This window comes from Corvus hawaiiensis, chromosome 7, assembly GCF_020740725.1.
Source record: "Corvus hawaiiensis isolate bCorHaw1 chromosome 7, bCorHaw1.pri.cur, whole genome shotgun sequence".
Classification (NCBI taxonomy): domain Eukaryota; kingdom Metazoa; phylum Chordata; class Aves; order Passeriformes; family Corvidae; genus Corvus; species Corvus hawaiiensis.
In genome coordinates this window covers 5632551-5655064 of record NC_063219.1, presented here as the reverse complement: position 1 = coordinate 5655064, position 22514 = coordinate 5632551, and the positions used below count along the sequence as shown (strand labels likewise).

The 22514-nt window shown below is 43.8% G+C and overlaps 1 protein-coding gene across 49 annotated transcripts in view; it reads right to left on the bottom strand.

Moving 5' to 3' along the window:
* The window catches only part of MAP2 (microtubule associated protein 2), a 237265-nt gene that overhangs the window by 91354 nt on the left and 123397 nt on the right, over positions 1–22514 (bottom strand). For 42 of the 49 annotated variants that reach the window (XM_048310160.1, XM_048310156.1, XM_048310193.1 and 39 more), the window contains one exon: positions 8593–8652. The exons of 3 other annotated variants lie outside the window; for them this stretch is intronic. Coding sequence is in view for 11 of the 46 variants with exons in the window: in XM_048310151.1 (XP_048166108.1) it covers positions 8593–8652 (60 nt within the window). In the remaining 35 variants the exon portion in view is untranslated. Of the gene's footprint in view, positions 1–8592; positions 8653–16336; positions 16425–22514 lie in introns of those variants that run through there. 4 more of the 49 variants (XM_048310182.1, XM_048310183.1, XM_048310167.1 and 1 more) reach the window with 3 other exon arrangements.

Genomic DNA, 22514 nt, shown 5'->3' with positions numbered 1-22514 from the left:
GGCAGCATGACAAACTTGAAGCCACAAAAAGGAGATTCAAAAGAAGGACTACAACACTGACCACTGACACCAGAGCCTGAGAGTTCTCCAGAGCACATGGGGGAAACAGAGGGATCTGGGGCACAAAAGCTACCCTGAGCTCTGGCTGTCAAACAGCTCCAGTCCCTGGGTGCCTCAAAGCTCAGCTCAGGACTCCGGTGCTGCTGAAAGGGACCTTGATTCCTTAAAACTCTCAATCATCAGTCAGGACTACCAAGAATAGCCAGAGTTTAAAATACGGATGTGAAATCTCTGATGAAGGTTGCAGCCTAAAAAATACATTAAGGAGTCCCTGCTGTTGGTATTATCATAAAAACAAACAAAAATGCAGATTCTTTTTTCAACACCATAGGGCTGCCGGCCTGACAACTGGGTTGTCTCTAAACAACTTCTTTCACAGATAATCCACAGCACTTCCCACATCTTTCCTCCAGGAATCTATATAAAGCTTGCTGCATTTCTTCTGATGGATGCTCATTTCTAAAAATACTTGTATAAAGAACTGTCTTTGGTAAGAATTAAAAACGTGACACAATATAGTGCCAGAATTCATTTAAGAAAACATAAATCACAAGGTATGCATCAAGTCCCTGATACCAACCTGCCTCCATATATACACAACACATCCTTCAGATTTCTCCCTGATGTTAAACCAGTATTGTAAACTGCTTGCTTGATTGTGCTGGTCACCTTAGCTGAAGATATGTGAACACACAAGCAACGCACAAATTCCCTAATTCTCTTACACTATTTGCGCTCCTGTTTCCTGTCTTTGCCTGTCTGCTGTGTCTATCCACACTTTTAACTGTCAGTCACACTGACCAATTTCTACCATGCTTGACAGAAAATTCTAAGCTCTTACCTACCACCTTAGGAAATCCACAGATGGATAAGAGAAAGAGAGGATAAATGCCTCTATGAAGGAAAAAAAACAAAGAGAAGAACTCAGACTGTATTTCCCCTTTCTGGCAGTGTCCTGGTGGTCTACTCAGTAGATGTGGAGCTCACATGCAGCCACAGCACATACTCTCTCTGACCAAATGAACCATCTAAGCACAGACAGGTAAAGGATGAAACAGGTGCTGGTTAACCTACAGAGAGAGACAAGTCACTGCAGAGAGGACACAGAAAGTTGCTGAGAAAATGCAAAGTAAGTCAGGAGATCCCAAAGGTCCAAGGAGTAAATGGAGATCATTCAGTGAAGAATGAGAAAAAACAACGCAGGTAAGGCAAATTGGGTATGCAAGGAATAATCAAATGCTGGGAATCTGAGAGAACACTGTAGAGTGTGTGAATCTTCCACAGAGAGCCAAGAAGATGAGAAAACTAGCGGTACATGGTACCACAGGAAGGGAATACAGGGGCTGGAGAGTTGGGGTAGAGATTGTATGTAGAGTAGTGACAAACATCACAAGCTCTAAGTAGAGAGCCAACACTGGATGCCACCCCACACTGACAAATAATACCCATTATTTTAATTTAAAAACAGTTCAATTGGCAATACCATTTCTAGCACTGAGCTGAACTCAAACCAAGAGAAAGTCCTGACTTCAGGAGAAACTCAAACCAAGAGAAAGTCCTGTACTTCAAAGTACAGATTGACTCTGGAAGGTCTAGATACATTTCAGACTGCAAGAGAAGGCACTTTCATGACTTTACCAAATCTTCCTCACTCAGGCCAGAAAGAAATAGGTTTTCTCACTTTTACTAGGTGGTTTCATTGATAGCTGGAAGCCAGTTATCTAAACATTCAGAACCTAGGCGGAAAAAGGGGAAGCAGGGTGGTCCAATTCTGTTCTAAGGCCAGCATTTACATTAGTTTTAAAAGGAGCTGAACTATTTTGTCCATTTCTGTTACTTGATACAGTGAACAATATGCAGAAATAGAGCGCATTATTAACTAGACTTCTGCTGTATTAGGGAAAACAACATTTCCCAATGGAATATATATGAAAACAGCAGACAAACAAGAGGTGAAGCTGACCTCCTGTATTTTACAACTCACTATACACTGGATTTTAAACTGAAACCCCCCCAAGTAAAATAGGATTTGATCCCTTGTAGGCTGGTTTTCTATCTACAACTTCCCAGCATGAATTATGGAGTCTCTAAGGTACTAATTACGGTGGCAAATGCAGTCTCACCAGTGTGTGCTTTCCGGCTGCTTACAGCTCCATGTTTCGGTGGAGACTTGACTGTAAGCTCCTTGGGGTCTGGAACAACTCTGCTGTCTGAGCATCCAACATAACAGTGATCTAATCAGACTTGGACACCTAGTTACTAATATTATGATAGCTACAGCAATGAATCATGTAGCATTAAGAGGAACACAGCAAAAGCTGTTGTACACAATATCTAGTTCCCAGGCATGCCACCATTAACCTTAGACTCAAAATCCTGTTGTGTCTAGTTCTGTTTTCAGCACAGAGTGGATGTTTTTATGATTTTTAGCAGCCAAACTGATGCAAGAGTAACTGTATAAAAAAGCAAAACATTTTTTCTAGCGTCAAAGAAGTTACAACTGAAATAAGAATACCAGGGAGCTGTTACTAAGACCACGCTGCAGGAAACCATAGAGATGCAGGTATGGGCAACAATATGAATTAGTCATTGAGGCAGAACTCCTGATCAAAGCACCTTGCAATTTACCTCCGATACCCCACACAGACATGGCAAAAGGCAGAACAACCGGCAATTTTACAGTAACGTCCTGAAGTCTTCTGATGTAAAATTCAAGGATGATTTGGAAAACAACAAAGAGACAAGCCATGTGAGGATCTCACTTTTCACATCAAGACCTCACTTGAACATTCGGCTTTAATCACATGGTGTATTATACCCCCCTCCCTGTATAATTATTCCAGCTGTCCAAAATGTCATGGCTAGAGACTGGACTGAATAATAACTTCCTGCTTCAGAAGGGACCAAAGTCTCAGAGGGATTAAAAATAAGAGAAAAAAATTGACTCATCTTAAGGATGACAGTGACAGTATTTTTTGGTCATGATTATGAAAGTTTTCTTTTATCAACTATGCTGTAAAAAACATTAGGATTCAAACATCTGTTTGTCTCGTAAGTGTCATTCCTCAAAACAAACGACAAACGAATCTATGCCTCTCAAACTTCTCTCATGAAGAATGCTCACAGCACTCCCATTATTCCCACTACCTCTTTCAAAAGCATGTTTACTATCACAACTGCTTAACTACACTTAAATAAGGCTTAACTCTGAGTGTCAGGTTCCCTAGCACTGAATTTACAAGCTGTATTACTTAGGCACTCATGACTTGCATTACAAAGCCATTTACAGGTATTAAGTGGGGATGGGATAATTTTCCCCCCAACCACTTTGCAGGCTGCACTGACTTCCAGCCCCCACTCAGTGAGAGACACAAGCACATCCCTGTGTGCTGTATCCTTGTCCTGACACCAGCCAGAACCAGATGCTCCACAGGAAAGTTCAGGAGAACATGGCAGGAGGACTAAGGTGTTTTTCGATAACAGCAGAGTTTGCTGTGAAGATGAACAGGGGACATGTGGTCCGTCAGACCACTTGTGGAGACAGGCGATACAAGGCCTTTCTGAGCAGGCCCCTAGACCAGTCACACCTGACAGCGCAGACATCAGAACAACACAGAGCTGACCTGCAGTTCCTGTGAAAGAAGGGCTGACGTGCACCACTTGGCATGGACTTTTGAAAACTGAAACTGTCATTTTTACAAGTGTGAGCAGTTCCTTTTTCCTATAGCTGTAAAGCTATAATCCTTAGCAAGATGATTAGTTTTCAAAAGGATGTTCACAGCAAAAATTCAACTGCCTTTAGGAGAGATGAGCTTCTATTCCATGGTGTTGAATTTTCCTTCCCTCCACATTATCCAGGGGACAAAACTCGCAGTTGTGAGAATTCAGTGTTAGCACACTGAACTGGTTCCTGAGCTACAGGTGGGATTATGTTGATCTGACTGCTGGAGATGCAGAAACAAGCGCAGTGTCCACGAAACCAAAATGCAGCTCAACAACTCACCTTCACTTGCTTAATTTTGCCCCTCTGCAAAGTCACGTAAGTACTGCACAGAAATGGAAAAGTTCTGTATTGGGGTTGGCTGCTGATCCTGACAAAGGCATCAAGCATAAGATGCAACACACAGGACACTCCTGTTTTTCTTCCTTACCAATCTCTTCCTTGAAATTAAACTCTGTGCCTCATCACAACAGAGAGGAAAGGAAGGATGACATTTTCTTCTTCCTCTCCCCTCCTGGTCTCTCTGGCCTACCTCTTGCATCCAAAGAGTTAGGAAGAGGCTTACTGAAAAGCAGCAGCAAGTCAGGTAACCTCTGTCTGTCAATTTCTGCCTGAATTGCTTTGCTTCTTGGCTGTAAACAAGTTTTAAACATCTACTAGTGACTCAGTCTGCTACATAAGAGTATTACTAACACCACCACTGTCATCATGATAATTTGATAGTGACAGAGGACATTCTGTTTCCTTCCCACTGCTTAACAATCACATCTGAATCCTTTCAAAATGTAGCAAATCCTACCTTTGATAGTTCACAAATACAAGTAACAGAATGTTCAAAACAGCTTGTGTTCAAAACAGGTGTTTTCAAATGAATGAAGGTGCAGATAATGGCTATTAAGACAATCAGAAGAAAGGAGGAAAGCTGATTACAAAATTCATGACAGCCCTCCTTTTGAAGGAGGAAAGAGGTAGATGGATGCTAAGTGATAAACACAAAGGAGGGAATGGCTAGTTTGGTACAAGGCCCTTTTGTAAGTTTTACCTGGAAGCTAAAAGTTTCTTGCAAGTCAGACTGTAGGACAGCCTACTCATTGGTAGGAGCCTATTTTTAAGAGGAAAGGTGATGAAGGAGGAATGACTGTGACAGTAAGTGTGCCAAGAGCCTCCTTCAGCCCCATGTCAGAACCACCCAGGTAGGGATGCCTCATTGCAGCCCTCCCAATGCCAAGCAGGAGGCACTCAAGCCAACTGCACGGGAAAAGAGAAGACAATGCCAATAATACCACTAAGCTCTGCCTTGCACTCTGCCCACTTGCAAACTTTCCATAGTGCTATGAGAATCACTGCAGAAAAAAACCAATCCAAAGTAAGCAAAATGAAAAAAGAACATCTACAGAAATTTTGACTCTTCAGAAATCAAGCCAACATTTCGTCTGCAGCTACTACAAGAAACCCTTCTAGTAAGTATCAATTCATATCCCTTTTCTAAAAACTGTTCTAATCATTCCTCACTGACATCTTCCTGTATAATGTTAACTTTCAGTCATTGATGAGGGAAATTTCTAACCCTAAAATACAAGCTGTGGTGTACTTATGCTCTGTACAAAATTCATCTAAGATGAGCCTGTATCCAAAGAGGTTCCAGCCTAATCGAACAATATATCAATACACAAATGTTCTCCCTGAGTACACGGCATGCTCACCTTGACCTCCTACTGCCCTCAAGGCTCTGTTTCAGATGGCTGCTGCCAAGCTGCAACCCCATCTACATGCCTCTCCTCCTGAACATTAGTAGGTTCACAGTAGAAAAAGAAGTTCAAACAATGCTTATACTCAAAAGGCTACTCAAAATTACCTGTAATCTCAATGTGACAACCTTTGGAGGGTGTTAAGAGCTCCCCTCTCCTGCTTAGAAACAGCCCCAGATGAGCAAATGGTCCTGGTACCTTCCTGTTTTGAGGTCCTTTAAGAAAGACAGCTCACACAGAGAAAAGCTCGTGTCAGGAGATGCTGAGTTTGTTCACAGTGCACAGGGAATCACAGGGCCCAGTGACCAGCATGAAGAGTCACTGCAGCTGCCCCAGAAGCATCAGAAGCAAAACCACAGTATCAGAGAATGCTGCAGCTCTTCCAAAGCTAAATCGTCAGCTTCAAATGCTGCAAACAGGCTGTACTGACATCCCAGCTCAGAGAACATGACCTTTATCACCCATTCCTGAGGCCCTCTGTGCCACCTTCCTGGTTCTGTTACTCCTCCTCCCCATCCAGCAGTCCAGCCTTGGGGGATGCTCTTACACAAGGGGCAACATACCTCCTTTTCCTGAGCCCCCACCTCCTTTATCACAACATTCCTTGTCACACACCTCTGGTACATTATTTCCACTGCTAGTTCTCACTGTTACTTTTAGTCACCCAGAGACAAAGGACAGGAGAGACAGTAATGCTCACAAGATCTTATACCTGTATTTTATCTCCTAATCACTCATGTAGCAATCCTGCAAAGAAAACACTAGTGCTGATGTATGACTGTTTCTCTCTCTTTTCATTTCAGACTTGCCAACTTCTTAAACTGTCTGTGGCATCTCAGCAGCATCAAGAGGCTATTGAGCACTCCATGGATACACTCTTTATTTCAAGAGCAGTAATTTAGGTCTGTCAGTTAAGGGTGGGATCTGCAAAGACAATTTAATCTTTGCACAGCAGACAACTGAGAACTTACTTTATCGCTAGTGGAATATTATCAATAGTGAAACGGCAACTGCAATAAAACTGCCTGTTACTTTAAGTCTTACAGGCTAATTTAATTCTTCATTTAGTACTCGCACTGCTGCAAGGGTATTCTGAGGCCATGGGAAAATTCCTGAAGCATGCAGGATCACTGCTTATGGTGCCCCTCCTGCCTGGCAGGAGCTTGCAGGGTGCTGGACATGCTGGCTGCCTCCGGGAGCAAATGGGAGCCTGATGGGAGCAAAGGCCAGGGCTGTGGCACCCCTGCCCTTCCACAGTCTGAGGCCCAGAAAGGCGAATGGCTCCTTCCCAAACCACTGGGCTGCCTGTGCCATGCTTTCCAAGAGGAGGAGTAGCACTGAAATTCTGTGAAACAACAAGAGGCAGCTTAACCCTCAGGCACACCATATGTCTCAGAGACAGGAGAGGCTGGCACATACACACTTTATGTGCCTCCACAGCTCATGTCTGGCCTGTGCTGCCATGGCTTGTGAGACAGAAAAGCTCACATATGGAAAGTCAACTGCCTTGTACTTGTGTGTCTGCTTTTTACAGCCTACAAATGCAGAGAGACAAATCTGATTCTCTATTTCAATTTCCTTCAAATTCATAAATCCAGGAGACACTGCACACAGAAGTAAACTAGGGGATGGTTGGGAAATGAATAGATTTATGGGTTTATAATAGCTCAAGTCCAAAACCAGCCTTGTACCCAATACAAACACACACAAGTGCATTATATGCATGTCCATACAAATCTGAGACCATACACTATTACCTTTTTTCATCCAGTAGTATCAGTTTGCCTTCCCTTAAACCTGTGCTTGATCCTTCCATTTTTTTATTGTTAAGTATCCTGGCAGCCTCAGAAGCATTGCACTGACTGCCAGGATATTCTAAGAGAATATGGGAGATTGACTTTGATCACTGTTCAAGCATGATCTCACAAAAGAAATGTGTCCTAAACGGCCATAATCCAGCACCTTCCTTTTTATTAGTGACAAGGCAGAGTAGGTACTTTTACTAGCTGAATAAAACTTCCATGCTCATGTATATGCTCATGCTACTCTTCAAAGGATGCAGAGTCTGAACCTCCTCCAGCTTGTTGGGCTGAGAGGACACCCAGGGAAGGGGACCACCATCCTGTTATGCCTTACATGAGCTTCTACAGGCATCTCCTGCACAGGCATCTGTGCTCACTGAAACCTTTGTTTTGCTTGTGTTGCAAGGCCAGAGCAAACACACCACTTCCCCCCAAAATAATGGCAGCATTTCCCCCTGCTCTGCTCAAGTTATACCTGCAGAAGCTTAGGTACTTTGCCACCTTGCTCACACTGCATTTCTTCCTTACGCTTCAGATGTAGTTTTTCAATCAAACTCTGTTCCCATTTGCTGGAGTTCAGTATTCTGTCTTTAGCATTTTAAACTCATGCTTGTGAGAACAGCAACTATGTTTGCTTGAAAATCAAACTGAAATGAATACATGTGCATACAGATATACTGACAAAACATGTATCTGCTCATCTACATGACAGAGGTGCCACAGGTTCTCTCTAACACTTTTTATTCTTCTGGGACAGGAGTCTCCTGAATGTTTTCTCTTTCCCAAAGAGGAGAAAAAGTGTATTTCTTTGATCCAACCCAATCATTTTTGTTTCTGGAGACCTGGAAGCATTGTACCTGCCAAATCATTCTCATCTTTTCTGTGGTACGACTCAGTGCAGCGGCAGGACATGACAAACCAGAGCAGCATGCAGGAGCACTGTCACCTCTCTCAGATGCTCTGCCTTTTTATCACCACCATCTCAGGCCCTTTCCACCCAGGGCTGTAAGCAGGTTCTTGCTAAGCCAAAAACAAGACAGCTGCTTTGACAATGGATACTGTGGCTCCCATCAGATGCAGGAGGCTTTTCAAAAAAAAACCCACTTAAAATACTCCTATTTTTTAAAAATAGGAGAATTGCAAAACCAGGAAGTAGCCCCAGAAAAATTAAGTTTTCCAGGAGCTAGAGAAGTTTCGTCAAGTCTTAGTTTGTTGAAGCAGCCTCCTTGTTAAACCATGCTAATGAGTTAAAAGGTCATACCTGAGTAAGCAGGTGATAGGATGCTGTGTCTGGTTGTTGAACAAGGGAAACGCTCTGTTCCTATAAAGAAATAGAAAAATATGTTCACACTATTTAGTCTCTATGCAGCAAATTTAGCATAAACTCAACACTGTAAGGACTATAAAATGTCCTTACATCTTATGTGTACACTTCTGTCCGAGCCTTTTTCTCTCAGCTTTATTTCCCAAGTCCCATTAATTCAGATTCCCTGCTATGCCCAGTCTGCTTTGGGACCACCAAGGAGCTGCTTATTCCCTAGGCCAGCCCTGAAAAAAGCTGGCACTGGCTCCAAAAACCTGTCCATCAGGGAAGCAGGGAAGGCAGATGGAGCACAGCACAATTCCAGCCAGACTCCCTCCACTGGGAGACCCCTCAGAGCTGCTATATGCAGAGTCTCTACTGCAGGGAAATCCCAAGCAGGAACGAGGAAAGTGGTTGCTAAGATACACAGAAAGTAATGGAAGAAGAGCAAGAGTCCCTCACTGACTTCCCATATGACACTTAAAAACAGCTCAAGATACCAAGGCAGGGAACTACTACAATTTCTGCTTTAAATTGTTTTTCTTGCCTAAGTTGTACCAGAGGGTCTTAAGTTTACCTGGGATAAGTAGCAAAGGTTACCACAGATATTACTGCCCTTTTTGTAACCCTCTTTAATCATAGAGAAATGCCTGGGCAGTAAATGTAGTTAGTTTGCTGAAATAGCTTCCGCATGCCTCACCATACATCCTCTCTCCTTTCTCTAAGTCTTTGACCAGAGCACACTGGGGAAAACATTACAGGTGCAAGCAGCAGACAGACACCCAAGTGGCTTCAATCTGGGCAAAAGGGGTCTCTTGCCACAGGTCCTTGAGTATCCCCCAAGTATTATGGGGCCAGCTAGTACTATCATCTATATTTAAGGCTGCAGCTTCACATGGCCAAGACACTTGTAACTTTTCTGACTATAGTTGTTCAGAAATTAATTCCCTGTATAGGGTATCTGACTCAAGTTAATGCTTTTGTTTGGGAGTTCACTGTTTTAAAGCTTCAGCAAGAACAAGGCAGGCATTCCCAGGAACTAGAGACGTAACTAAACCAAATTAAAAAGAAGGATAATATTAAGGTAATGAAAAAAAGTAAGATGCAAATATGAAATCAGAGAGAATCGTAATGCATACTCACAAAGGCAACTAACCTTAAGCTAGAGAGCAGTTCAGGTTTTTTTTATTTCCTGGACTGTCATCCTCTCTCACTTAATTAGTCACCTTGTCTGTACCAGATCACTGGCATGGGATTGTGCTAACTACAGCTTTCCACCAGTTTGCCCAGTTAACATCCAACAAGAATAGAAAGATTTCACTGCCCTGAAGGGGAAAGGTTTCAGATGGTTCTGACAGCAAATAAATGAAAAGTGACTATTCCACCTTACTGCAGAGGCTGTCAGCAGAGTGCACCATTCCTTTAATAATAATAATAATAATAATAATAAATAATTAGTTACAGTAAATGACATATGTGGAAATGAGGCTCCAGCCAGCACCAACTCTACCAACCCACAGGACAAAGATGAATGTTAAAATAAGCTAATTAAATTTTCTCTGGCTCAGCAGGAAGATCAATGTTCTCAACAGCCAAAGGTTCAGCATGCAGCATCCCAACTACCCTCTGATGTGTCACCACTGCAAAATAAGGCCACATAGTCAGAACCAGAGGAGGTGGAACACCCCTCTTGCGAGGGGCAAGTGCACGAGAGAGAGGCATTCAATAGGGACATTAATAGAAGGATGGAGACACCTACTACTTGTATGGCATTTTTACCAAAAACAAACTTGGCTTTGCACTTTTCTTATTTATCCTACCACCATTAAACAAGTGTCCCAGTAGTCTGAACTGAAACCTTGATCAGCTCTCTGCTAAAGGTCCACTGCAACAAATGTATGTTTAAGCCACCAGCAGAATACCAAAAATACCAGACAATCAAAATACAGATGCCAGAAGTGGGCAGCGTTTTTGCTGTCCCACAAATTTGCTGGAGACAGGCTGTTACCAGCATTTCCACCTCTTGCTGACAGGGAAGAAAATGAGATGATTCAAAGGTTCTTCCGCTAGAGAACAGAAGAGACACCCACCCACACCAAGATGCCCACAGCTTTTCAGGGCGCTTAAACAAAAAGCATTTAAGTGCCTGGTCAGAATGTGGCACCACATATATTAATGGGGTTTTCCACTTCCTGTAAGTGTCTTCTAATAGTCACAGTGCAGAATGTGTTAGGAAGGGTTTCTTTATGTTTGTATTTCTCCCAAACCCCCTTGCTTGAGAGAGAAATCCAGAAGAAACTGTCCCAATAAGGAAGTACTCGAAACTGGCAGTGTCTTTAGAAAAGCTTTGTGCTCTGATGAAGGGACGTGCTGGCTTGTTGACGCCCCAGAGCCAGGACGGCAGGTGACCGCACTTTGGCTGCTCCAAGCGACACCTTCCACAAGTGAAAGGGCACAAAACAGACAAGCGGTTTTTTCACTCCTAATGGGAAGCTGTGATTAATACTGTCAATCTTGGATATGGAAACCTATGTCAGGATATGCAAGCTTTTCACAATGAAGAAAACTTGAAGTCTTGTCCACAAATGCAGCCTGGTAAGTGCATTCAGCACACTTTCTTTCACTGAAGTACATCAGACAGATTCTCTGTTGATGCAAACTAACAAAGGGCTGGACAGCTCTAGGGTGGATGCACTGTGACCTAGCATCAAACAGTCAAGGAAACCTGTTCATTCTGGCTCTGCCATTTGCCTGTGGATTGAGCATACTACTTCCTCTGCTGTATCCATTAGGGATTGCCTTTCCTTCTTTTTGGTAAACACCTTGACTTCTACCTACAAAAACTGATAGCAAAAACCCAGTGTGCATATACATACACATGCACAACAGAGAACTGAGGTTCTATTTTATGCCCAAGGTATTTGTATCTGTTCTTCAGTAATGCGCACTTACTCCTACTTCTCCTCTTATAGAACTCTCAAAACCAAGAGGATTGATAAGTTCATACATTGTACTAATTTAAAAAAATATATCTGTCTTTTTCAGGATCTTCTTTACTCTCTCATTTGAGGGTTTGTGTGTGTTCAAACACTTCTGTATGACCTAACCAACAACACACCTGTTCTGAAGAGTCATCTGTAATGAAAATTGTAAGGACTAAGTGCATTCTTTTCTGAAGCTGTTCCACTTGTTCTCCTGAGAAAGGAGCTGTGCTGTTATCCTGAGGGGTCAGCCCATCCACGTGAGGCCCTGACTCTGCCTTGCAGACATCTATTTGCTTCACCAAGCTGCTTGCAGAAATGCACATTTAAGGTTACAAACTCTTCAGTCTGGGAGCTTGCCTTTTGCTATATATACCTCAAGAGCAACATACATGCTATGATAAAAGCCTAAATTGCCACAAATTACTTTTCAGCATTTAGTGCTTTGCCCAACAATGCTGCAAATGGATCCAATCCATTAGCACCAAGCCTTTCCCCATAGCTTCTTTCTTTTACACTACGCTCTCCTCCTCCGTACTTTTCATGTACCCCATGCTTTCCCCTTGGCAGCAGAGGCTTAAAATAACAGACATTTTTCAAAGGGATCCAGAAAACATATTCTGGTTATCTGCAGGGCACAATTCACTACACATTTATTATTATTCAATTTCCAAACTGCTAGGGAATGAAGGTCAACTATATCGGAACTTCAGCTAGGGTTGATGCAGAGAGCAAATGTCTTTAAACCACTGCAGCTAAAGGAGGCAAACCAGAGGCCAGGTTGTGGTGCTGTAAATTACTGACCATCAGCAGAAGTCAGCAGCTTACCACGGCTGCAGATGTGGCCCTGAAATTCAGAAAGGACTGCAGTAGATGCTGCCTCAACTTGGGAATCAAGACTCCAGAGCCACACTGACTGAGGAAAAACCTGTACCAAGATTTTCACCACCAGTTTGAGTTAGTTTTGGGCAGCACATAACTCAGTACTTCTCTCACTCCTGGAACATGTCTGCCTCTGAAAGCCGGCTTAGCAGTACGGACATGTTCCCTTTTGACCAAGCTGATTTAGAAGAGGTTTTAATGATGCAAAAACAAGTGATGCTGATGGTACCATCACAAATTTATTTATTCCAAAAACTATTATACTTCATGTGCGTTAAAATGACTGGATTACTCCCAACACTTCTTAACTCCCATTGCTTGTCTGGTGACTCGCTTTCACTAAAAAATCCACACCAAATCTGTCAATAGGTTAAAAGCAATTTTTAAAACCCTGCAAGCTGAGAAAGGTCTATTCATGGGGAAAAGCATCTTGGGGTTGCTACTGCCAGTGTGAGCGGCTCACAGTCATGAAGGCAGAGGAGACAATGTCTGACTTGGTTATGACTGTGAGGAGGAGATGGGGAAGATGAAAAGCTGTCTCAGCATCCCAGAATCTTGGCTAAGTGCGGCCTGAAATACACAGCGGACAGGAGACACTGTTCAATCATTAATGAAAATCAAGGACAGCAGTGTCAGCACATTTGGCTTGAGAAACAGTTTCCTGATCCTCTTGATGCAGAAGTAACTTGGCTACATTAGTGGCTGCCACTAAGGATTAAAGAATGGAAACAGAGAAGGACAAGGAAAGCAAAGGATAAAATGAACATATCAACATTTTCACAGCTTGTATTCAGCAGCCCAACTAGGACCCCATGGTTTGTTTCAGGAACCTCAGAGACAGAGACAACTGCTACATTTGATGGAAAAATGTGATGTCTGGATTTTACAAATGGTGTTTCTAATAGTTTATATGATTTTGTAACTAGCAGGGAAGGAAATCGTTCTGATAACAGTTACCACTGAGGCATTTTGTTGTGTTTACTGGCACAGACCTATCATTAACACTCCACTTCTCTTAACCACAACTTACATCCCTTGTAGTTACTCACTGAAGATAGGTCTGGGGGCTGTTTTCCTGGTCTTGTCATGTTGAATTTTAATACATATTGCTTGAAAGATATACCACCTGCTATTTTATATCTATAATTTATTGTATAATGAGTTCCTATAAATTCTTATGATAGCTTAAGAGACTTGCAAGATGGATTGCTGGCCTATTTTTTTTCTCAGTTTCTCAGCAGAGCAGAGAGAGTCGCTGAGTTCCTCTTGTTACCCACACTTCAGCCACAGTTCAGGCCATCTCCCTCCACTGAAGAATCTTACCTCCAGAAGAAAGGCTGTCATAAGACTCACTGCTAATGAAGATGCTGGCATAGCAATGTACTACAGTCCTTGCATTTGCTTTAGGAGGCCCCAGCTATTTCCAACACCCATGAAATGGTTGTATGGGCACAAGCTGTATCTTCACATGCCGGAGAGGAAAAGCTCACTAGAGACTCTGGACAGGGACTGTCTAATAGTCATTTAGTGAAACAGAAACCACCAACCCTACAAGTTGGTATCCAAGAGAAAATATTTATTTAAGATCTGGGACTGAGAAATCTTCCAACTGTTAGGTACATGCCATCCTCACCTCAATATCACACATGTAGAAGACATACTTCATATGTTTCTATACTGTGGTCTAGCACCACCAGCTCCCATTGGAAACTGAAGACTTTTCCATTTGGGACACTACTTTACATTCCCCTTACCTCTCAGAGCCAAGACATTGAAAGACACTACTAAGAAATTTTAGGAAGTTATTAAAATTTCTTTTTTTTTCAGTGAACAGCAGAAAAAAGATTAACCTATTTCAGAATACAGGTATTGTACTATATGCATCTTATTAAACTGCATTTAATTTGTCTTTGGACTAACAGCACTTTCTAAAACAAGCCCTAACCCTGAGTAAGCTCATGGATGCAAATCCAAGAGTGTGTGTTGAAATCAGATTGTTCCCAAGCAGATCTCTCACAGCTAATAAAGCCAGGATGTGCCAAGATTGCAAAGGGCTTTCAGTCATGAGTGACAGACACAATCAACACAGAAAATCAGTCATTGCCTTTCGTCTCCTTATAAATGCCTTGACACCAAGCTGCTGCAAACCAACAAGTGTAAGAGTCTTTCCCTCAGTCATCACAGTGATTCAGAGGGAGGAAAAAGGGAGGGAGGAGAGGAGGGAAGAAGAGGGCCTGAGGAACTGGGATGGTGTTAGGACAAAGCGCGACAACGAGACTGACAGCTAGCCAGAGCCACTTCAGCTTTGCTAAGCATAGATTTCAGGATGCTGCACATCTGGACAAGCCTGGCATGAGTACACACCACAGACTGGCCTCAGGTCTCTGATGCCCACTCCAGGGACACACTTCAAACTCAGCAGCAGTGAGGGCATTTTCTCAGCTGCTGCTGTTCAGCCCTATCCTTCTGGAGCCTATTGACATTCGCCACAGAAGGAAAGCAGCATATGCTGATCCATGCTAAGCTCATTGTTGCTTTGGCTTCCAGGCTCTCCCGTCCAAAATTAAAGGTGGGTTTCCTTTCCCTACAGCATCCAGGACCGTAACAGAGCTATAGCCCACGCATGGTGTGGAGGTGAACATACAAGGTAGATGAAACAACCACCTTCCAAAGGACAACACACGAGGCTTTCGCATTACTGATGGGGCAGGGGGGATGTCTTCTGCTACTAAGAAATTAAGGACATATGAGCATACAAGACAGGGTTAGAAAGCAAGAACTGCTGCATTGGTTTGGGTCCATCGTCTCACTTGAGGATTCTTTTCTCCAGAAGAAACGCTGTCATAAGACTCACTGCTAATGAAGATGCTGGCATAGCAATGTACTACAGTATTTTAGGAGGTCCCAGCTATTTCAGACACCCATGAAATGGTTGTATGGGCACACCAGTTCTGTTTATCCTGAAGATTTTCCTGTGATATACTAGGCAGACAGAAAATTTCCTCAGTACATCCTATACCCAAGAGTCAACTTGGTATATCAGAGGTGTGATGGAAATACAAAATAAGACACAATAAAATGTATCGCTTTTTTTGCCTTGGGGTGAGTTTATTTTTCTTATCATCCATGTGATATTATACAATTCAAGGATGTCAATAAAATTTCAGATGATTCTCTTGAAAAAGTAAAAATCCCCTTTGACAGGATTGTAGACTGAGAGATTTTCTGCGGGTAACAAAGCAGATTACTGTCCGAGACAGGATCAAAACCAAGGTCTCTCAGCTCCTGCATCTAATGATAAGGTTGAACATACACTCCCAGCATAGCCATGATGTAACAATGGTGCGTAGCTCTATAATCCTGTAGTAACCAAGTGCAGCCTTTTCCCAGTGTGCCAGTTAAAACAATGGCAAGAGAATAGCAATGGTTCAGGAAGAACAGCTGCTCTGGCACTGCAGGGGGAAGCCATGTTAGCCTATGGTCAGTCCACGGGTTTCTGTAATCAGCTGGCTCTATGTCATCTCTAATTTCAAGTGCACTGAAGTTAACTTTGAGAAGTCGAGAGCAAGCTGTGCAGTACCCTGGAAACTAGCTTAAGCTGTGTTTTTTTCCACTGATATGGATGTCTTTGAGATTAGAAGGCCCAAAGCACCATAAGGAAGGGACACAGAAGACATTTGCTACAACACATCCTCGAAGGCACAGCTCCAGTATTGTGGCTTATGTGCCACCAGACACATCCAAGATAAATACAAATGGTATAAAAACATTGCCTGAAGACCTCCACCTGGGAGAAAACATGACAGAGCATGCAGCACAATTTAGGCAGTGTTCCCCACCTTTTAAAAAAAATTTTTGTACCATACTTTGGATTTCTGCTTCTTCCTTCTCCCCAGTTTAAAGCATTCCAGCCAAGCAGTAGTGTTGCGGTACTGATCCCATCCCATGGCACATTCTGGAAGTTTTACTGGCACTGTTTTGGAAAGAACCACATCGGTTTGCTCAGGATCATACTGAGAAGCCCATTTCACACACATTCCCGTAATACATGCACTTCCTATACACAATACAACTGCTGAGCAAAATCTCCCAGAGGCTTTAAACCTGTTATCTCTTAAGTCACCTCTAAACCACTTATCTCCATTAGCAATCCGGAATGCACAAATTACCTGTCACAGAGTAAAGGGGAATTAAGTATAGCAGAGTCTTTCAGTAGTTGAAAACAGGAAGCTTTTTGCTTGCTTTGCTGGGGATTTTCCAGACATCCCCTGCTGTCATTTCCTCCAGGCCTGCCTGAAGGTCTGCACCTTGAGAGTCCCTAGAAATGCCCACCACCACTCACAGCACATCCAAGCTAAATCTGAAATAGAGCATGTTGGGGTTTTAGTTTAGTTTTAGTTTTTTTCCTGTTAAAGGAATTTTCTCCCATATGCATGTTGCTAGGGGACAAATAGCTGTACTTAAGAAAGACAAAAAGGGGGGTGGGGCGGGCCTGGCTACTCCTTTGTTTACACCTGGGTGTGGGTTCAGTTCACTCTCAGCGTCTGGAGAGAGAAGCTGCAGAGAAAGGAGCTGCGGGTTCTTCTTTTTTTTTCGGCCGTTTTTCTTTCTGCTGGAAACAACGCCGGGATCCCAAAAGCCGCTTTCCCTGCCCTGCTGGAGGCCGGGCTGTGGCCGCCCTGCCCCGCTGCTGCTTCGAGCTTTCGCTGCGCTGTAGCCGTGCTCTCCCTGCCTGCCTGGACTTCCGGAGGGTTCCCCTTTTGGATACATCTCGTCTGCCACCTGGGATTTGTGTTTGTGCCTGCCATTCCAGCCTGCCGCTCCAGCCTGCCGTCCCAGCCTGCTGTTCCCGAGAGCCCGGGATCAGCTGCCCAGTGGTTTGTGAAGCCTTTGTTCCATCCCTTCCCGGGATCCCAGGGCACCGGTGCCGCGTGCTCCCCGAGCTCGCTCCGGAGCGCCCCCTGCAGCCGCGGGGGAACCATCGCACCTGCCCTGCTCACCGGGAGCCACCAGCGCCCCTGCCGGCTGCGAGCGGAACTGCACCCGAGGGGAAAGGGCCTGACAGCCGAGAAGGCTGGCACTGGGTTTGTGTTTGCTGTTACTGCCATAGTTGTTGTTGTTTTGTTTGACTGGTTATATAAATATATATATATATATATATATATATATGTATGTATAGTAAAGAACTGTTATTCCTATTTCCCACATCTTTGCCTAAAGGCCCTTGATTTCAAAATATAATAACTCAGAGGGAAAAGGGGTTATATCTGCCACTTCAAGGGAGGCTTCTGCCTTCCTTAGCGGACACCTGTCTTTCAAAACCGAGACAGAGCATCACTTGATTTTCTGCTCGACCAAAGTCACTGCTCACAAAAGAGGAGTGTCTCTCCCAGGACAGGGACTGCTGAAACAACTACACCTGCCATATAATTCCTTTCAGTATGCATCCTGCTTTGCGGAAAAACTAGTAACCTGCTGATGACTTATAGAAATTAGCAATGTGCTATGCCAGAGACAATATGATACCAGAATCAGCCAGAAGAGACTACTCCCCTGTAAAACAGGACTCACCAGTAGTCACATTATCACCCCCAGAACCCAGGATGGCTGGGACCAGCACATCCATATCCAGCCTTGCCCCCTTCAGTATTTTCCCTTCATTCCACGTCTTCTCTCTTGTCCTTGCTCAACTCTTAAGAGCAGCAAACTCAAGTGACCTTTGCCTATCATCAGGCATTTGGTAAGAAATACCTAATTCATTTAAAGGTGCTTACGGAACATGGGTCCCACAAATGCCACAGTCATGTCAGCCACAGAGGTGTGCCAGTAGGAAAATTGTCCAAATAGTCTACAGCGTGATAGCTCCCCAGTCCTTAAGAGCCTCAGTCTCTGGATTCTCTAAAAAAATCCCCAAGCTCTGACTTCTGTATCTAATAAGGAAATGAGGAAAATACTGACAAAGCCTCTTCTCCTGCCGTCCCAGTTACATGAAAGCCCTTGTCTATTTGCAGTAGTGTACAGGTGGGTTCTGCTGATAAATATTCAGGCACAGCTATCTTACTATATGCAGGTAACACATTTTTAAACAGAATGTTTGGATTGGGCAGAGGGATGCCATAAAAGAGAATTTCAAGCTGGGGTAGAGGGTCCAAAACATACTGTGGCTCCCTGAGAGGCTGTAAAGGGCAGGCTCAAATCTTCTCTCCAAAACAGATGTGTAAACAATTTCTAGTCACAAAGTTCACACCATTATATTCAGCAAGTATGTCACCCTTCATTTATGCAATTCATAAAGAGTCTGGAGCCCAGTTCACAGCAGAAACGTTCAACCTCCATTCTCCTGGGACCCCATGAACATGCATTGCCCTGCTCATCCTGCATAAGCTCTTCAGGATGCATTCCCACACAACCTCCTGCCAATGACTGACACCCTCAGCCAAGGCTCAGTGCTCACCAGCACCAACATTTGATGTCTAGAACACATGGGCACATAGGGCCAGCCTCACGGCTTACAGCAGCCACCACAATTCTCAGCTGGGTTTGGGATTCATGGGCACTTGCAAGTGCATCCTGTCATTAATCCATTCTGCCTGGCTGCTTTACAAGAAATCCTACTTTATTTTCAGGGCTCTTTCGACACAGGATGCAGGCAGCAGGGCTGGAACAAAACAATGTGGCAATAAATACAGCTAAAGACACAAGTCTTCCTGTAACCACTTGACTATTAACTTTTTTCCTACTATCGCATTTTTTATTAATTACATTATTCTTTTGCTTCTAAAAAAACATGGACTGGCATTGTCCACATGCTGGGTACATGGATGGCTACTGGAGTGGTCCCCTCACACTATGGGCACCCTCTCAGCTCCAGCAGCAGTAGAATCCCAGGCTGATTCCGTATCCCACGCTGTGAGCCAATGAGCCTTGCTGAAACATGAAGGATTTCAGCTGGGATCAGGGGCCAGGCAAAGCAGTCATGCTGCTTTTGAAACACGAGTTAGTGTTTCCTTACTGGGCTGCACTAAACCAGGAAGGAATCCCCTGGGCAGAACAGTGCTGTACTGCACTGACCATCGATGCCCAGAGCTGACAGAGATCACCTTGCCAGGTCCTACACGGTTTCTGAATGTTTTCTCAATCCAAACTCAAGATACCAAAAACCCCTAAGTATTTCAGACTAGGTCAAATGAAATGTTTCAGTTACATTTTACTTGGTTTTTACTTCAAGTTTTCCTTCAGGAATTTGAGCTATTTCAAACTGAATGAATTTTTTCTTCCATTTTCAGAATGCCTAAAAAATGCATTTTAAAATCAGAAAAAGGGAAGGAATTTTCAGGAATAGGATAGTTTTTGAAACTAATCTTTTCCCAAAAAAACAGTTATCATGTTACAAATAGATATTTTTTTTCTGTTTAAATTAGTGTTTGAGTAGATAGACTCCATTAAGCTCAACTTCCTACTTCAGTAGCAACTCCAAACCTAATTCTGGGAAACAAGACCTTTCTTACTTTCTCCAGAGACGAGACAAAATAAACTGACTAGCTTTCATCTGGGAGAAGAGTTTCCTGTGAGGACTCTCCCCAGTAATGCATATATTCAAAACACTTGTTGTAGCGGGTTGAGTTCGAAACCGGGCGGAAACACCAATTAAATGCAGTGGTTTTGATTCAAAATATTCATTATTTACTTATTTTCCTTCTGTGAGATAAGAATTAGGAGAAAAGCAAAGCAGGCACAAACCTTAAACAGTTGCAGTACAATGAAAGAGCTTTATTACTAACAGAATTAAAAGTAAAGAGAAAACAACAAAACAAAATTAAAGTAAATTCCCCCCCCCCCCCTCTTTCCAGCACTTCTCTCCTTTTATCCAGCTCACACAAGGGATAACAGAACATGGGATGTTAGTCAGTGTTGCAGTTCTTGAAAAGTCTCTCTCTTATGCTTAAGGAAAAAAGGGTTTTCCTTCAGTTGCACGTGGTTCCCATACTGCCACCAAATAGCAGACCCGCCCGGAAACAAACAGTCTGCTGTGTGTAGAACATCTCTCCCATGAAGAATTTCACAGTTCTTTCACACTACAGAACATGGGCCATCACATGGGGTTATTCATTTTTTTAAGGATAAGTTATTTTGGCCTGCACACAGAGGCTTTTCTTCGCCACAAGTCTCTAACAGCCTCTTACTACTTCTATATAGCCTGGCATAGGCACTCTTCACAAACTTCATAGGCATACGTTGATTCTCCACCCCCCCCCCCCATGTTCTTCAAATGGATTAAAGAGACAAACAGTTTGTGGTATTACAGTTTCTTACCACGGCATGCAAGAAGGTTTCTTTTAAGCTGCGCGCCAGAATCGCGGCACCGCCCTCTTTTCTCCTGTCGCCATGCTCAGCTCCGTCCCACGTGACTCACTTCTCTTTCTCTCTGACTCTGAAGCCGCCATGTTGAAGAGTGCTCCCGTTCAGGCTTTACGGTGGGGAAAGCCTCGCTCCCTCTGTGCTGCTGGCTGCGTGGTGTCCTCTTCAGTTCAGCACGGAGTGTGCTGGCTGCAGACAGGAGGCTCTGCCGGCTCCCGCTGGCTCCGCCGGCTCCGCATGGAGAGGAGAGGGACCCGCCTGTCCCCAGAAGCCGCGCTGGATGGGTTTAGCTGTGAGCAGTCCATGGCTGGTTTTAGCTGCCTGCGGCTCTGGGACAGTCCCCCCGCAGTGACCCAGGGTCCGTGCCGCAGCGATAGGAAAGGGGGAAAGGGGCAGTGGCCCCGGCCCGGCCCAGCGGGGCCGGGAGGCTCGGAGCCCCCCCACCTTCCAGCAGGCGAGCTCCGACCAAAAGGGGAAGTCCCGCCTTTCGGTGCGGTTTAAATATGTAAATTGTGAGAAGCGTAATTGGTCTTAAAGACTGTCCATCAACTCAGGGTCAACCCAACACACTTGTTTATTTGAAAATTATGTAGTTCCCGGGAAACCAAATGTTCTATATTTAATAGCTTAAGCTGTAACTCATAAAAGCCCAATTCAGCATAATGTATGTTATTAAGAAATAGGGCTAGCTGAGGTCAAGTTGAGGCCAGAGTGCCCATAAAGAATACACACTTTTGTCTCCTTATTGAAGTTTAGGGTTTTAGTAAAAATAGGAGTGTTTTCCTTCTAGAGCACTCATTTCAGATAGCTTTGTTTACTTTATTAAAATACCCCACAATTTTCGCAAATTTTAAAATAACTACAAGCTGCCAGAAGTGGAAAACCACTATATTGTGGGTTCAGGAGGAACTGTTGTGCTTTTTTCCCCCACACACTTAAAAAATAATACTAACTCGTAACTACTTTTGTTATAAGCCAGAAGCTATGTGAAGAATCCTGCAGCAGCTTGAGGGCCTAAACATCCTATAGAAATCAGTCCTACCTCCTCTTTTACAGCCAAGTACTCAGTTCAGTTGAGCCTGTGACAGCTGAGCCTGGAACTGCAGAGGAAATGTCACCCTTCACTGCTTCACCAGGCTCCAGTGGGCAATTCTGGGTGAAATCTGAGCTTCCCAGCCACTGCAGGTAACACACATCAGACAAAGCAGGAATCACCACTGCCTGTTACTGCCCACCATCTCACCAGTAACCTCACAGGGCACTCAGCTTTTAGATCTGCAGATGTAGAGGCAACTTTTTGCAAATTACAAAGGCTTTGAGCATTAGGTGACATTCAGTTAATGTGAAAGGTCTTCGTTCCAGCAGGAAGTTTGAGATGGGCCAGTGAGCACTGATCTGTTGAGGTTTCACCATTTTCAGGGTGAGGCCCTGCACCTCCCCACAGGCTTTGCCCGCAGCCATCCCAGGGCAGGTGGGTGTCTATGCCATGGGGATTCAGCAAGGCCTGCCTCAGATCCTGTTTGATACTGACAATTCCCAACACAGGACTAATAAACAGCTGATAACATTGTGACATAAGACTAGGGCAAGATGGAGCAGTGAAATAAAAACCGGAGGAAGTTGAAAGAGTCCTAGTGCACTCTTAAATCCCCATTGTAA